The 16,123-nt window shown below is 33.9% G+C and overlaps 1 protein-coding gene, 2 long non-coding RNA genes and 1 pseudogene across 4 annotated transcripts; 2 read left to right on the top strand and 2 right to left on the bottom strand.

Moving 5' to 3' along the window:
• Positions 1 to 3,763: 3,763 nt before the first annotated feature.
• LOC145162911 (uncharacterized) lies at positions 3,764 to 6,110 on the bottom strand. Its single transcript, XR_013739428.1, has 6 exons — positions 6,012 to 6,110; positions 5,393 to 5,480; positions 5,209 to 5,259; positions 4,988 to 5,128; positions 4,673 to 4,798; positions 3,764 to 4,563 (listed from the first exon to the last, which is right to left on the bottom strand). It is a non-coding gene; the product is annotated as an uncharacterized LOC145162911 (long non-coding RNA).
• A 513-nt stretch (positions 6,111 to 6,623) lies between these two features.
• Positions 6,624 to 7,569, bottom strand: LOC145162910 (uncharacterized). Of its 2 annotated transcripts, XR_013739427.1 has the most exons (4): positions 7,253 to 7,569; positions 7,057 to 7,112; positions 6,772 to 6,816; positions 6,624 to 6,681 (listed from the first exon to the last, which is right to left on the bottom strand). It is a non-coding gene; the product is annotated as an uncharacterized LOC145162910 (long non-coding RNA). The 2 variants fall into 2 exon arrangements; XR_013739426.1 differs by having other exon boundaries at positions 7,057 to 7,569.
• A 1,848-nt stretch (positions 7,570 to 9,417) lies between these two features.
• Positions 9,418 to 10,545, top strand: LOC145167123 (Pathogenesis-related thaumatin superfamily protein). Its single transcript, XM_079086218.1, has 2 exons — positions 9,418 to 9,492; positions 9,737 to 10,545. Exons 1-2 carry the CDS (start codon positions 9,441 to 9,443, stop codon positions 10,453 to 10,455), a joined length of 771 nt encoding a protein of 256 aa, XP_078942344.1. The 5' UTR covers positions 9,418 to 9,440; the 3' UTR covers positions 10,456 to 10,545.
• A 1,594-nt stretch (positions 10,546 to 12,139) lies between these two features.
• Positions 12,140 to 12,846, top strand: LOC145164532 (uncharacterized; annotated as a pseudogene).
• The last annotated feature ends 3,277 nt before the right edge of the window (positions 12,847 to 16,123 follow it).

The following is a 16,123-nucleotide window of genomic DNA, read 5'->3' as shown; positions in this document are numbered from 1 at the left end:
TACGCACATAGAGATTGCTCTCTAGATTCTACTGACACATATATAATTTCTACTTTACCAGTTTACACTTAAGCACATAGAGACTATTCTATCAGCTCTACTCTACTAGTTCTCTATCATAACATACATGTACATGTATTGTAATACATAGTATAGTGATATAAATCAACCATATAGTTACTCAGGCGATTGACAGCTATCTGGGTGATTCTACTGGCGATCCAACTGGCGGATAACACGCCTTAGATGTGTGTCGTGCCTATAAGGGTGCACGTCGTGCGCGCAATTCTGTTGACGTCACTCCTACGTAATGTTGCCACGTGTCAAGCTCTCTGTGGTTTGCGTTGCCAACTTTAAGAAGCGCGTGGCGTACTCTCGGCGCGCTCCTCGTACGCCGCACAAAATGCCGATTTTGTAAATTCTATAACTTCTTCATACGAACTCCGTTTTCGACGTTCTACATATCCATGCGTAGCAATCGACGTTCTTTATATTCATCGGCTAATTCTCATGTTATTTTTAAAGTTATATTTTTATGGGCTTGGACTGTTAAAGTCCGTATAAAAATCATAACTCTCTCTGTTAAAGTCCATATAAAAATCATAACTCTCTCTTACGATATCCGTTCTCGACTGTCTTTATATCGACATATAGGTATTGACGAAATCTTCAACTCTCGTTTAGATTGCTTTTCCTAACAATCAACCGATCTTAATTTCGGTTTCTGTGTCACACGTTGTTGTGCTGAAACTTCTAAAAATCATAACTCCCTCCTGTGAAGTCAGATTTAGGCGTTATTTATATGCACGAGTTCGGTTTTTCGATTACTACAAGTTTTATCATGGCTATTTATCCTAAATAGTCTTTTATCAAAATGTCTATTTACATAACTGATCGTTTATACTATAAGGCGAAAATAATGTGTTACAGTAGTCACATCCACTCATTGAGTCAACCCTTTGGTCAACTCACTTTGCCAACTTGACACTTTTTCCCCTTTAACTTTTGAAATGTTATTATTTTCACTTCTAACTTTCTAAATTTCATATCAACTAATGATATGATTATTACATAATGATTTAATTATATAAATAATCTTTCATTTATTTAATTTATTAATTTAAGAACCTACTCTTAAATTTTAAGATGTTATATTTTTTATCTTGATCACATCACTCTTCAGTGCACCAAATTTATGCATCCTTAATCCTTTTAGTGAGGCTTGAAACCAGTTCAATTCATATTGACCTTCATTTAATTAGCTTTTCTTGTATTTTTCGGGTCAAGGCGTTAGCCACCACATTACTTTTCTGACAAGGTGAATTATTTCACATTTTTGCCTCATATGCAAGTCTTTCTCGTGCAACCACATGATGTAGAATTTTATGATATGTGTAGAGTTTGCACTTCGTCCTGTAAAGGTAGTGCATCTATAGCTTCAAAGCAAACACAATACCTACAAGCTCTAAATCATTACCCTTGTATTGTGTATCCTCATATTGAAGTCACCTAGATGTATAGCCATTTATTTTACCTTTTGCATAAGAACACAACCAAGACTCATGTTTGACGTGTCAATGTACACAACATCATCCATTACCTCAGACAAGGAATGGATGGGTTCTTCATACAATTTTTGTTTTAAGATCACAAATTCTTCTTGTTTTTTATAATCCCATATAAATTCACAAATTTTCTTGTCAATGATGTAATTGACTCGACTATATGTAAGAAATCATAGATAAGTCTTTTATAATATCCAACTACTTCATGGAAACTTTTCAATTCATGTTGGATTCTTTAGAGGCTCCTATTTTAGCATCGCTTCAATTTTTGAAGGGTCCATATTAATGTCATCATAATAGATTACGTATCTCTAGAATTGGACTTATCGCACCAAAAAACACATTTTGAAAACTTGACAAAAAGTTGCTCCTTCTTTAAGACTAGTAAGAAATCCTTCAAAAAAATGTTACTCATGTTTCTTTTTCGCTATTGAAATAAATGAATATTTTATCTATGAATGCAATAATTGATTTATCAAGAATGGTCGTGCATATGCGATTCATTAAGTCCATATAAACAATTTGTTCGTTTGTGAGATCGAATGGCATCACAAGGAACTCATAATGATGTAATTAGTTATGAACATTGTCTTTTCAACATTGGATAAATAATCAACTCCTTATTAGTCGAAAAAATCATCAACATTTTGTGGTAATAGTATCAGTTCGGGATAGTGATTTTGTTTAATTCTCTACAATCTATACATATACACATAAAACCATCTATATTCATTATAAATAACACGCTCACTTGTAAGGTGAGGAACAAGGCCTAATTAAGCCTTCTTAAAGAATCTCTTGTAATTGAGACATTAACTCATGCATTTTGGTAGGAGTAAAACGATGGTGTATGGGTAATTAGTGTCATTACTAGAATGAAATTGATACAAATTTTCAGATGCGTTGTGGATGGTAAGCCTAATAAATCATTAGGAAACACTTTGGGAAATCTCAAATTATTTTCAAATCTCCAATCTTCTTCTCTTTTCGACAATCCGTAACATGATCTAGAAATGAAGCAGCACACCCTTTTCATAAGACAAATTTGAGCCTTAACCGCCACGATCAAACTTTGCATATTTTGTTGCGGCTTATCATATACATAAACTTTGTCTCCAATGGTGGCCGTAATCGGGACTATTTTGTTAGCACATAATATTTTGGCTTCATTGGTCTGGAATCGATCCTTTGCTATCATAACATCGAACCCTCTAAATTCCCATAAGCAACAAATTTTACTTGAAGATATTTCCAACAATTTCTAATGTGTCATTCATGTAATATGACATGTTGTAAAAAATTCTTTGTTCGTTATTTCTATCATGTAGGTATCACATAGGACGACAAAAGAATAGTTGGCACCCAAATTGAACAAAACACATATTGGCATAGAATTGCCGACTAATGAACCTATGACGACATCATGAGCTTCTTTGGCTTCATCCACATCCATATGGAATGATCTTCCCATTAATTTTGGTGGATTGTCTTTCTTGTTTGTAGTCGAGGCTAGAGTTTTTACCCGACAGTTGGAACTATAATCAGTGGCAGAGCTACATAGGACAGTGGGGGTACTATAACATCCCCAAAAAAATTGTTTTATATATATATATATATATATATATATATATATATATATATATATATATATATATATATAATAAATTTATTTGTGAACATGTTATATGTTATTGTACCCCCAACTAAAAGGATTGTACCATGTTTTTTAATGTCCGGGATAAGATAACTACAAAAAGTATATCTTGACAATCGTTGTACACCCATATCGAAATTTCTGGTTCTGCCACCGACTATAATGTCCCAACTCATGACATAGGTAACATTCTATGTCTTTGAATTATTTCAATCGAAAATCAAAAGATTTGTTCCCCTCCTTTCCATAGGGACAATATTTTTTTGAACGCCAAACTAACACCTCCTCATCTACTCCTAGAATGACTTGAACCTGAATGATCTTGACTTTGACTTGGTTTCTTGTTGCTTGAAGAGTAACAACTCCTTTTATAAAACTTACAATCCACTGCAATGTCCTTTTTTCCAATTACTTATCTTCCATTGACCCTCTTTTTTATCATGTCTTCCATATCATGAGTGGCAATAATAGCATCATCAAGTTTAATGGGACGTTTAACCTTAATTTAGTATTTTTTTCTAATATTCTAATAGCATGTCAACTAATCCTTTCTCTTTTTAGGGGAACATATCTTCCAAAAACAAACTAATATCCATGAATCTTTCTGTTTCTTCATCAACCAACGTGTTTTCTTTATGAAGGGAAAAGAAATCTTCTGCAATCTTTTTGAGATCAAAGTTAGCACACAACTTAGTTTTCAATCTTCCCAAAAACTCATCTAAACTCCAACTTGGTATTCTTTCTTTCCCAATAGTATTATATACAAAATTCCACTAAAAAATGCTTCACCTTTAAGAAGTTGGGACCGCAAACCCCACATTTTGATTTTCATTGCCTTCACTAACTTCAAGTACTTTTTCTGTTTCTCATATCCAATGCATAGTGATGACGATCAAAACCCTCATATTCATTTGGTCAACATGTAAATAAGTATTTAAACATGCATCTTTTATTTGAAGTTGGATAAGGGCTTTCTCTATAAGGACTTAATAGTTGGGTGACAACATCAGTAGATTTACTCCTTGCACTACTAGAAAAAGTCTAATCTAATACGGTTGAAATTATAAATATAGTACAGATATTGGAACGTACTCTATATGAATCCTCTCAAGCACACAACCATCTAATACACCATATGATCTCATCATACAACCGTACTAGATGTCAAGATACCAAACCCGGATTCCTTCCCAGCGGCCATTCTTGATTACATTCCAGCCCTATTCAACATCCAATTACAAACCTAACGTTCTTTGATTCTAAATAAAGGGGCCAACAATCAAAACTAATATCAACAGACACCTAGAGAAGATCCATCTTAATTTTCCTTGTGAAGCTCTTCTTCTAAATAGAGAACATATGGAGTCAAAACACTAAAGTTTACACAACCAACAAAATCTAATCTTAATGACAATGATGAATGAAATAAGTGAATAGTTGGAAAATTACTAACCTATATGAGACCATGTTACCAACAGTTGGAGCATTTAGCATTCTCATATATAAGGTGATACTCCAAATTTCTTGGCACATTATCTGCAGATTCCTTGACAGTCAAAAGCAAACAAAGCCTCACCACCTAGGGGCACAAAAAGAAAATTAGAAAAGGGAATAATAAGAACAAAATCGTGTGTGCCAGAGGGCAAAAAATACATTCTCCTTCCATTATCAGGATGATGAGTGTGAGCTCTTTCAAGTATCCTAAAAAAGGACACAAAAAGGAATTTTACAACAAAATATTGAAAGGTCAATCCAAAATAAGACTTACTTGCGCACATTATTCATAACATCTTGTGTGATAATATCTATGATATCTTTTAGGCTCTTCTTTTTGCATTGGCACAAGGCGTTCACAGAAAGCTAAAGGAACCCATTTAAATCTTGAATTTAGCATGCCAAGTGTCCTTGTCTAAGGATCAAACAACACATAATGATGATTTCATATGTCTATTACAATATTTGGTAAACTAAATATATATGCGTACTAACCTCACCCAAGTGGATGAAGGGCACATAGATTCCACCAATCATTTGAACACTCTTAAAACCAAAAGGCAAAAAAAAATAAAGTTATTAACTTATATTATATTATTATATGTTAAGAGAACTTAAATAAAAAATTTAAAAAGATATAAAGAAAAAAGATTATTTGTTGTATTATTATAACACACACCTCTGTCATGTCATACCAGTGCAATGACACCTCTTTTGACGTGCAAGTTCCACTTCTTTAATTTGTTTCTTTAACTCCTCTAGAACACCTTTTTTATGCAATAAAACAATGAGAAACATGGTTTTGTAATTTTGTTATTGTTATAAAATACCAATGCTGCAGAAATCGGCCTTGGCGGCCGATTAATCGCTTGGCGGCCTCGAACCGATTACGATTAGGGTGTTTGGCGGAAATTGGTCAAACTCGAGTTTGACGGTCCTTGGCGGTCCTCGGCGGTCATAGGCAGAAAATATTTAAAAAATTCAAAAAAAAAAAAAATAATTTACAAATATTACACCAAAATTTTAAAATTTTAAATTTTTAAGCTTTCAAATTTTAAAATATTATACTAAAATTTTTAAAATTTCAAAATTTTAATATTTAAAATTTCCAAATACTTAATTTTTTAGGAAATATTAATTTTTTAAATAATTTTATTAATAATTTAGGGTTCCCGATTAATCGTCGTTTAATCCCCGCCGAGTCTGATTAATCGCTTATCGCCAGTCGACCGCCGAGCTACCGCCGAACGATTTTTACAACCTTGTAAAATACTATAAAATATATAAAATTATCATACCTTGTAATTGTAAAAGAAGAAGAGATTGAATGTTTTTTCCATTTATTTTTCTTGAATCTGCTGGAATGCCATAACAAGCAATTTCTTTTGTCATATTTAATAATCCCTGAATGGAAGATTATATAACATAATTTTACAAAGATAAAGACATAGTTACACAAATATTAAATTAAACTCAAAATTCATTTTTAATTAAGTTAATGGACATAACCTGAATTTCAAGGTCTGTTACAACAAGTTCACTTTTAAACTCAGCCAAAGCATCTTCTCTCACAAGTAACTACAAATAGATGTAATTTAATTAAAACTCAAAAGAGTATATAAAATTACATTACATATGTTTAATTGTCCTCATAAAGGCAAAACAAAAGTAATTATTTTCAAGATCACTCATCATGACAATTGGATCCCAGATATAAATAACCACGCCAATATTGTAGGTCACTACAAAATGCTCAAATAAATAAGTAATCAGATCTTAATCTAATAAGATCACAATTAAACAAAGTTTGTATATAAGTTTTTAGATATTACTGTTGGGAAAGAACTCATGTAACTCATAGCTGCTAACATGCATTTTCACATTATCAAATCATAAATAAACTTTATATCCTTACTTGAAAAGAGAAAAGATGTCCGTATGCATGCCTCTTCCAACATAGAGTTTTGGCTGTAAAAATTCAAAAAATTCAGAATGAAACAAGAAGCATGTAACATCAATACAAACTACCAACACGTAAATGAACTTGCATGTGCCCACCACATTAGAAGAGTGACTATACACCAATTAGAATGCTCCATATGTCTGAAAAGAAGTAATGAAATAATGTTTAGAAGCCTCTTCCTTATTTACTTATCGAACATAGGGAGTATATCCATAAAACTCATAGCAAATTGAACTTAGAAAGCTTTGTTGAAACTCGATCACTTCACCAAAATCATGATCTTAGGGAAGAACAAAAACCTAATTTCATTGAAGGTAAAACAAACAACATTAAACCCTAACATATAGCATCTGTGAAATATAGTATAGATTAAATCGTACTTGGTATCGGCTTTCCTCGTAGCACTGCTTGATTTGCTTCCTTTCATCGTTTGATCCTGAATGAAACAACCGAAACACAAGTTAGGTCAAAAATCAAGACGAAAATGGTTGTAAGTGACAAAAATTAGAATCGACATTGAGGAAAAGGATGGATAATGAAATAAAAACAAAGACCGAGTAACAACAAAACGACAACCATATCTCCGATCCGATCTGCCATACATTTGATATGAATGCGGTACATATGATCTTTTTCTGCTTACATATTCGATCATATTCCAATAATTTATCATACATCCCGACTTCCCGACCTGAAATCCAAAAAAATGAAAGTCGTTCTATTAAGGCGAAAGTGCTGGTGGTTTCTGTTTGTTCAAAAAGAGGGAGGAGGCAGTGCTCTAGTAGTCGTCGAGGCGAGGGGAGATGATGGTGAAGTGATCGTCGAGAGGAGAAGAGATGGTGGTGCGGCGGTCCTCGGGAGGAGGAAAGGAGTGGTAGCTTGGAGAATGTAGCGGTGAGATGAAAAGACGAGGACTTTGTTCCTTTTGCCCATTTGATTACACCAAAAAGAATGAATGATACGAAAAATAAAATATTAAAATTAATTAAATATGTTTAATGGCATATGAATCATATAAATACACCTATAATTAGAAACCTACATCCCTTTCTAGTACGGGTTTTATTACATCCATTTTATATTATTGTGTATTGTATTAACCTTTTTCCAGTAGTGTTGTCAGTGGCGGAGCTAGTGGGGACTAGCCGGTGTCTGGCCACCCCCAACATTTTCAATTCATCAATTGTAAATATTAGTAGCTCAAAAGAAGGCTCTTTTTCCATGTCTCTCATATTATATTTGATTGGTTGTCAGTTAACTTAAGCCACCGCCACCACTGTCTATTTAGACTTTTACTTTAAATATCAAATAATATACCTTCTATTCATATAATACTTTCATGGTCCTATTTTATGGATTCTCTCTTTTCAAAAAAAAAATCCATTTGTTGAAATAGATTATAACATAACAAAACAAGATGTATAAACCGATTTCTTTTAAATGTTTCTCATTCAAAAAAGTCTCACAAAAATGATCTAAATTTGAAATTCAAATTCTAAAATCATAATCACATCTGATTCTATAAAAAAATTAAAATACTTTGGACCGAGAGAAACGCACAACTGATTTTTAAGACGGTAAAAACCACAAAATGTTAAAAAAGAAAATTTCTAGAATCAAAAAAGTAACCACTCGACAGTATCTCCGCCTCCTAGTCACCGCTTACTAGTACCACCGATAAATAAGCCCCCTTATCCTAAATTTCTAGCTCCGCCCCTGAGTGTTGTAGCATTTTTTGGTGTATTTTGGGGCAGATCGCCCAAAAGTTCGTCCCCAAATTTGGTGCATATCATAAGCTTTTTCATTGCATATCATCATGAAGTTTCTTCATTGGTTCTACCATAAGTACTTGTGGGCTCTTGTTTGCATTAGAATCCTCTTCATTGAAGGTAAAGGGTTTGAATCTTAAGTGACATGACGCAAGAGATTTTCAATTCTCATTGTTCCAATTGTGTTTAAAGTTTTTTGAATTTAGTAGTCCCATAATATCAATTCATAGCATAGAAATCTTAATCCAAATTTGTAACACATATTAACATAACAACTTATATGCATGGATTCCTACATTTAATAAACATATAATTGTCACTAAAAGTGATCATAACATTGTCACTCTTGCCTACTCACTCACATTTTAAATATAGGTGTGTCAAGTTACTAACCAATTCGTTTAATCTATTACTTTAATACCAAGTTGTAACAACCATCTCTTAGCATCGAGAATTAACATAATAAGATGACACTAGTTGTTCTAGTGTCAAGTCCAACGAGAATCAGCATAATAAGATGACAATACCGCATAAATATGTTGCAAAAATGGATTTTGGGAAATAGGTTAATTAACCTGCATTAAGTGCAATTCCTTTCATTTATTCCAATACAAAATCTAAAGTGCATAAAATTAATTTAAAAGAACATTTTCTTTGATCGGTTAGTATTTAGAAGCAATGTTTGATCTTTACATGATTCAACTTGGAAAATGTTTATCAATTTATCTTATATGTTTAACCTGAATAAATTCATACCAATAAAAATTAACATAAGTAACAGCAACATACATTTATCCAAACTAAACTCACAACATAAATTGTAATTTCATTGCGAGGTGGCGCCTTATCCCTTAACTTTAAGGTTTGCTTGTCTTTTAAAGGAAGGTAGTACCACTACTTTAAAGACTTAAACAATACATCAACCACTTATTATAACTTATAAACCTTCTATAAATACATTTTTAAAATCCAAAAACCTATTCAACAAAACAGAAATGAAGCCAACAAGACCCTTTGTTCTTTTCTCAGTTTTCCTTATCTTGTCTGGTAATTTTCCCTTATATTTTATGTAATATGTTAATATCTTTTTTTATTTATAATTTATAAGTATACAATATGATTATAAAAACTATTTTGTTCAACCAATATCCTAATTTTTATAAATCTATAAATAACAAATGTACTCGACAGATAAAAACTTCAAAATTTTCCTCTAAAAAAGTTATAAATTCATTTTTATTTTTTTAAAAATAAATAAATGAAATAAATTAATAAACCCTTTATTTTACAGGGAAAGAGGCGGTAGCCTGCAATTTCTACATCAGCAACAAATGCCCATATCCAATATGGCCGGCAACCGCCGCAAACGACGGCCATCCGGTGTTAGCATACGGCGGCTTCTACCTTCCACCAGGAGAGCAACGCAAAATCCAAGCTCCGGCCGATTGGGTAGGCCGGATCTGGGCTAGAACAGGGTGTAAATTTGGTTCAAATAACGCTCCCACCTGTGAAACCGGCGATTGCGGAGGAAAATTACACTGCAACGGGCTAATTGGGTCTCCACCGGTGACACTGGTTCAATTCGCGTTACAAGCCGACAAAAGTAAACCAAGTTTTTACGATGTGAGTTTAGTCGACGGTTACAATATCCCGGTCTCCGTGACGACGATACCTTCGTCACCGAAATGTCGAATCGGAGGGTGTAAGAAGGATTTGAATGATGTTTGCCCGGAAGAACTTGAGGTTTTGAATGAAAAGGGTGAAGTTGTTGCTTGCAAAAGTGCTTGTTTGGCTTTTGATGATGATAAGTTTTGTTGTCGGAATGAGTATGGAACGCCGAATCGATGCAAGCCGAGTGTGTACTCGAGGATCTTCAAGGAGGTGTGTCCGTCGTATTATAGTTATGCGTTTGATACTCCGGCGCCGTTGGTTAATTGTGTTTCCGATGATTATTTGATAACGTTTTGTCCGGCGACAAAATGGGTTGCAGAGGAGATTGATTCTGTGTAAAATTGTTATTGAGTATTTATTTAGTGACATGTAATTGGTTTTTATTAAAATAAAAGGATATTAATTAAATTAAAACAAATAAAAAATCAGTTTTTGAAAAATAATGGTGTTATTTTATATAAACATATTTTGGATTTGTTCTTAAAACTTAAGAGTTTCTTTTTTAGATTGCTTTTACAAAAAATTTTAAAAAAAAAAACAGCTACTATATTAAATTTCATTTTAAGCGTTTGATATCATTGTTTTTCAATGAAATTAAATTTTATGTGATATTATTATTTTTCAGTTAAATATTTGATTTAAAATCCTTATGTTATATATACTTTCATTTTGCTACATTTCTTACACAAAAATAAAGTATTTCTTGAAATTCACCGAATTGTTTATTTGGATTTTAGACTTGTTTATTAAATTTCAGAGTTTTTTTTTCGAAATCTAGAACTTTTGTCTAGAATCCAAAATATTAGTCCGCAATGTATTTTTTTTTTGACAAAATAGGAATTTTTGGTCGATTCTATTCCGGACTTGTTTGTAATTTTTCAAAAATAAAATTATGTTATTTTTCTTTAATATTTATTTATATATGGTTAGTTTTGTTAATATATGTTGATTTAAATAACCAAAATTAGATGTAAATTTAAAGGAAATAAATTATTTTTTTTGTTTTTGCAAAATGACAACTATTCAGGAATAAGGTATTTCCTACACGATTTTGCCTGTGTTCCCCGATAACCCGATTGTTATTGTGGTCCCCCATGTATATAACATTTCATACATTTTGTGCCAGATTTACATTTTGGATTCTAGAAAACCTTCATTTGGTATATTTGAGACATTTCATAGTATTGACTTTTATAAAGAAAAAAATGTATTTATATGGTAAATAGCTGACAATCTTATGGGTAAGTTATTTTAAACATATTATTGTTAAAGATGTAGTCTAGAATACGAATATTTTATCCAAAACATGTAGAATATGTCTGCAATGTAATGCATTTTTTAATAAAAAAAATATGTTAAAGTAGTAGTTGTTATTTTAAGTCTTTTATTGTAACATTATGTTTTCACTTAATGACCTGTTTGTTTCTTTTATTTATTTATTTGCATATTAAAAGGCACTCAATTATCTAAAATAACAATAATATTAAAATTAAATAAGTAAACGTACAAAAATAACTATAAAATGTCAAAATTAAATTAGAGGGGCTAAACTAAGATTTTCACGTAACCTAAAGACAAAATTGTACAAATGGTCCATGTGGTTTGCTTAAAATTGTCACTTTGTTCCAAAAAGGTTTGGACTAGCACCAGAGGTCCAAAGTTTTCATTTTGTTGCTTGTTTGGTCCAATCTGTTTTGATTTTTTTTCAAAATGACGGATTTGCCCCTGTTAATATGATTTTCTTTTTTTCTTATTTGTTTTTCTGATTTTATATTTAAAAAAATAAAAAATAAAAATAAAATAAAAATAAATCAGTCTCTCTCTTATTTGTTTTTATTTTTCTGATTTTAGATTAAAAAAACAAAAAATAAAAATAAAATCTCTCTCTCTCTCTCTCTCTCTCTCTCTCTCGTACATCTTCTCATCCAACATCATCCATCTTCAACCTTCAACAAACCTCATCACCAAATCACCTTTAATCTCATTCCACCTCACCATAACTTCAACGCCTCCACCATAAATTTCCAGTTGCCAAGAGCCGCTTCGATTCCACACTCACCTATCAACGTCGATTACCTCGAAACAGAATTTAGCGGCCATTGCACTTCCTTCACAAACCTCGGAGAAAGTTCACGATAAGCAAAATGAAGGGATTTCATGGTCTCCCACTATCTGGAATCTTTGCAATGTTGGAGGAAGTCCAGACAATTCAGGTGAATACTCAATTCACGATATCTATTTTTCGTTCCTCTGTATGAATGAATTGAAATTGCCCTAATGTTCTTAGGCAGAACTGATAAGTAGCAATATAGAAGACAAAATTGAAATCAAACAAATTATAACTTTGAAAGAAGATGATATAAGCTTAGAGATTGTGATCACGAATTTCAGATCTTCATCACTCCAACTAACGGGATCGATTATCGGTCACTTAGTTATGAGCACACTGGAAGCATCATACGCCATCCGGCTCGAGAGAGCAAATTACTTCGTTAAGCCACAAATTTTCTCAAAATCCAGCATTATTCCTCCTGATATCCACAAGAATGATTCGCGTCAATTAGGGTTGAAGCGACTGCTATCGGATTAGGGACTCAAGCCCGAATCAGGACTTGAAAGATGAAACATCAAAAAAATGGGGAAGAAGATTAAGAGATTGAAGGTGAAGAGGATGATAACTACAAGAATTTAATTGAGAAACTAAGCTTGATCTCTCGTTCAATGATTTAAGTTGTGAAATTCCCGATGAAATTTGGGGTATAAAGAAGATGGAAGCGATTAATCTCGAAGGGAGCATGCTCGATTGGAATTTAAACTCCAATTTCAGTGATTTGGAAAACTTTAGGGTTCTTCAACGATTTCCAGCGACGGGTGTGTTGGGTTTTGAGCATTCTAACACTTCCTAAGTGTACATGCAACCCTATTAAACCTTGGATCTATGTTTGTCTAAGATACATGCAAAATATTATTTTCCAAGGTTTATAACCTATCTAGCATGGCATGGGGTACTTTTAACCATAAAATAACTAGATGAATTACATACCTTTTGTTGATTGTTGATTCCTTGGAGTTTGAGAGCCAAGCACCAATAATGTGAATGCCTCAAATGGAAATCACAAATCACCACAAACTTGGAAAATGTATGAGAGAGTATACTAACTCTTGATTTTGGCCACCACACTTACACACACATTAGTGTCTTTTTCATGCAACATAAGCTTGTTTATATAGTGTACATGGTTAGGGTGAAACCCTAATAACCCATGTCTTTTCCTCTTCCAAGGATCCATGGGTAAAAGCTCCATGGATCATCCATGGACTTCCATATAAGCTTAGCCCATTCCCAAATGAGTGTTAGCCCACACTATATAAATATAATAGCCCATGATTTAATTAGTCTTCCTTTTAATCACTAAATTAATTCATAATTAATTCAAGATTAAAACTAATTAGGTAACATGACTTTATATTAATATATTATAACTTATAATATATTAATAAATCGTAAGTATACAACTCTCATAAAATTATCCATAACCAGTTCGGGTGAAGTGCAACCCAAATGGACCATGCCGGGTCGGGTCAAGTATATACCAAATAAGTTATGGACTTAGACACCTTATCCAACAGACTCCCACTTGGATAAGTCTAATAACTGTATTTGCCTATATTACTTCAGGAACCAACCGGCAATCGTAGCTCTCGAAAACTCTTGTGAACTATGAAGCGCCATTTTAGATAAGTGATCATATAATCCTCTGCTCTCATGATATCAGCCGGACAAATACATGGAACAATGTCTTACTTATTGTCTAGCAGTTGTTTCTCAATTTCCGATTTGTTTGACAAAGAACTTAACTGAACACATCAATTTAGTTCTGACCGGGCCCGGTACATGGGTCAACACAAAATCATCGAGGGGTCCAGATATCGCTTCTATTTCTAGAAGGAACAGATAAACTTCGACTCATATGCTTGTTCTATTACTTATTGAATTGTACACAAAGGCACGTTTTATAACATCAAGTTACTGATGCGTTTACGTGCAATCAATGCACAACCAACTCATAGGTAACAACTCATATCTCTAGGTTTGAAGACTTATATGATATTACCATCTCACGATCACTCGAGATAAATTCCATGAAGTGATACAAGTGAGTGTGGGTTTATTCCAATACTCATAACTTATGAGTACTCATGAATGTTGTAGCAACCATTGCTACGGCTAAACACCTTTAGTCATCTACAATCCCAATTCATGACAATCTTGATTCATACCTACTTCCGACGTATGACCGATTGTGGAGGTTTGAATAAATTAATTATTCCGGAAGTCAAAACATGCAAAACTGAAACAATAGTAAATAATTGACAATGATAGTAACACTTTACTCATAAATAAATCACACATTTTATTCATCATCAAACGTCGATTACATTTTACAAGTTTCAGAAAAGGCTATCTAATCTGTAAAACTAATATCGTCCCTCAGCCCGATGCGCCTCGCATGCTGCAAATGCTTAACCCTCGTCAGTCCCTTCGTAAGGGGATCCGCAGGGTTCTCATCTGATGATACCCTCTTTGCCACGAGGAGTCCCACTTCTATCTTGTGTCTTATGAAGTGATATTTTCTGTCAATGTGTCGGGATCTGCCATGATCTCTTGGTTCCTTGGCTAAGGCAACCGCACTATTGCTGTCACAGAAAATCTCCATAGGCTCCTTAATAGCTGGTACAACTCCAAGGTCTCCGATGAAGTTCCTCAGCCATGTCGCCTCCTTTGCCGCTTCACTCGCTGCTATGTACTCTGATTCACAAGTCGAATCAGCTACAGTCTCCTGTTTGGAACTCTTCCAAGTGATTGCCCCTCCATTTAAGGTAAAGACCCAGCCCGACTGAGAGCGGAAGTTATCCCTATTAGTCTGAAAGCTAGCATCACTATACCCTACTACTCTCAAGTCATCACTCCCACCAAGGGTAAGGATCCAATCCTTAGTCCTCCGCAGGTACTTGAGAATATTCTTTACCGCAGTCCAATGAGCCTTGCCAGGGTTCCCCTGATATCTGTTGACCATGCTCAAAGCGAAGGCCACATCAGGACGGGTACAAGTCATAGCATACATGATCGAACCAACAGTGGAAGCATAAGGTAATCGACTCATCTCAGCTATCTCATCTTCTGTACTCGGGCTCTGAGCCTTGCTCAGTTTGGCATTGCTTTGGATCGGTAATTCTCCTTTCTTAGAATTCTGCATGTTGAACCTTTTCAACACCTTATCCAAGTAGATACTCTAACTAAGTCCAATTAGTCTTTTACTCCTTTCTCTTAATATCCTTATCCCTAGGATATAGGTAGCTTCTCCAAGGTCCTTCATAGCAAAGCACTTCCCAAGCCAGGACTTAACCTCCTGCAAGGTTGGGATGTCATTTCCTATGAGTAGTATGTCATCCACATACAGTACCAAAAAACTAACTATACTCCCACTAGCTCTGACATACACGCAGGACTCATCTTCACTTCTTGAGAAGCCAAACTCTTTGACCTTCTCATCGAAACAAAGATTCCAACTTCGAGATGCTTGTTTCAATCCATAAATGGATTTCTCAAGCTTGCACACTCTATTGGGGTACTCTGCACTGACAAAACCTTCTGGCTGATTCATGTAAACATCCTCAGCCAACTTTCCGTTAAGGAAAGCGGTTTTGACATCCATTTGCCATATTTCATAATCATGAAATGCAGCAATGACTAGCATAACCCTAATAGACTTAATCTTTGCTACTGGTGAAAAGGTTTCATCATAATCAATTCCCTGAGTCTGAGTAAACCCCTTCGCAACCAGTCGAGCCTTATAAGTGTGCACCTTCCCATCCATGTCGGTCTTCTTCTTGAAGATCCATTTGCACCCGACTGTCTTACGGCCTGGTACATTGTCAACCAAGTTCCAAACTTGATTGTCATACATGGACTGTATCTCGCTGTCCATAGCCTCCTTCCATTTAG

Source organism: Lactuca virosa, chromosome 3, assembly GCF_052849685.1.
Source record: "Lactuca virosa cultivar CGN04683 chromosome 3, Lactuca_virosa_CGN04683_v6, whole genome shotgun sequence".
Taxonomy (NCBI): domain Eukaryota; kingdom Viridiplantae; phylum Streptophyta; class Magnoliopsida; order Asterales; family Asteraceae; genus Lactuca; species Lactuca virosa.
The sequence above is the reverse complement of the archived record's forward strand: the minus strand, read 5'-3'. Positions and strand labels throughout refer to the sequence as shown.

What these genes read in the sequence shown, in the direction of transcription:
- LOC145167123 (XM_079086218.1), top strand. Translation starts at nt 9,441, where the DNA reads ATGAAGCCAACAAGACCCTTTGTTCTTTTCTCAGTTTTCCTTATCTTG. An exon ending in AGTTTTCCTTATCTTGTCTG is followed by an intron (nt 9,493 to 9,736) that starts GTAATTTTCCCT and finishes TTTATTTTACAG; the next exon opens with GGAAAGAGGCGGTAGCCTGC.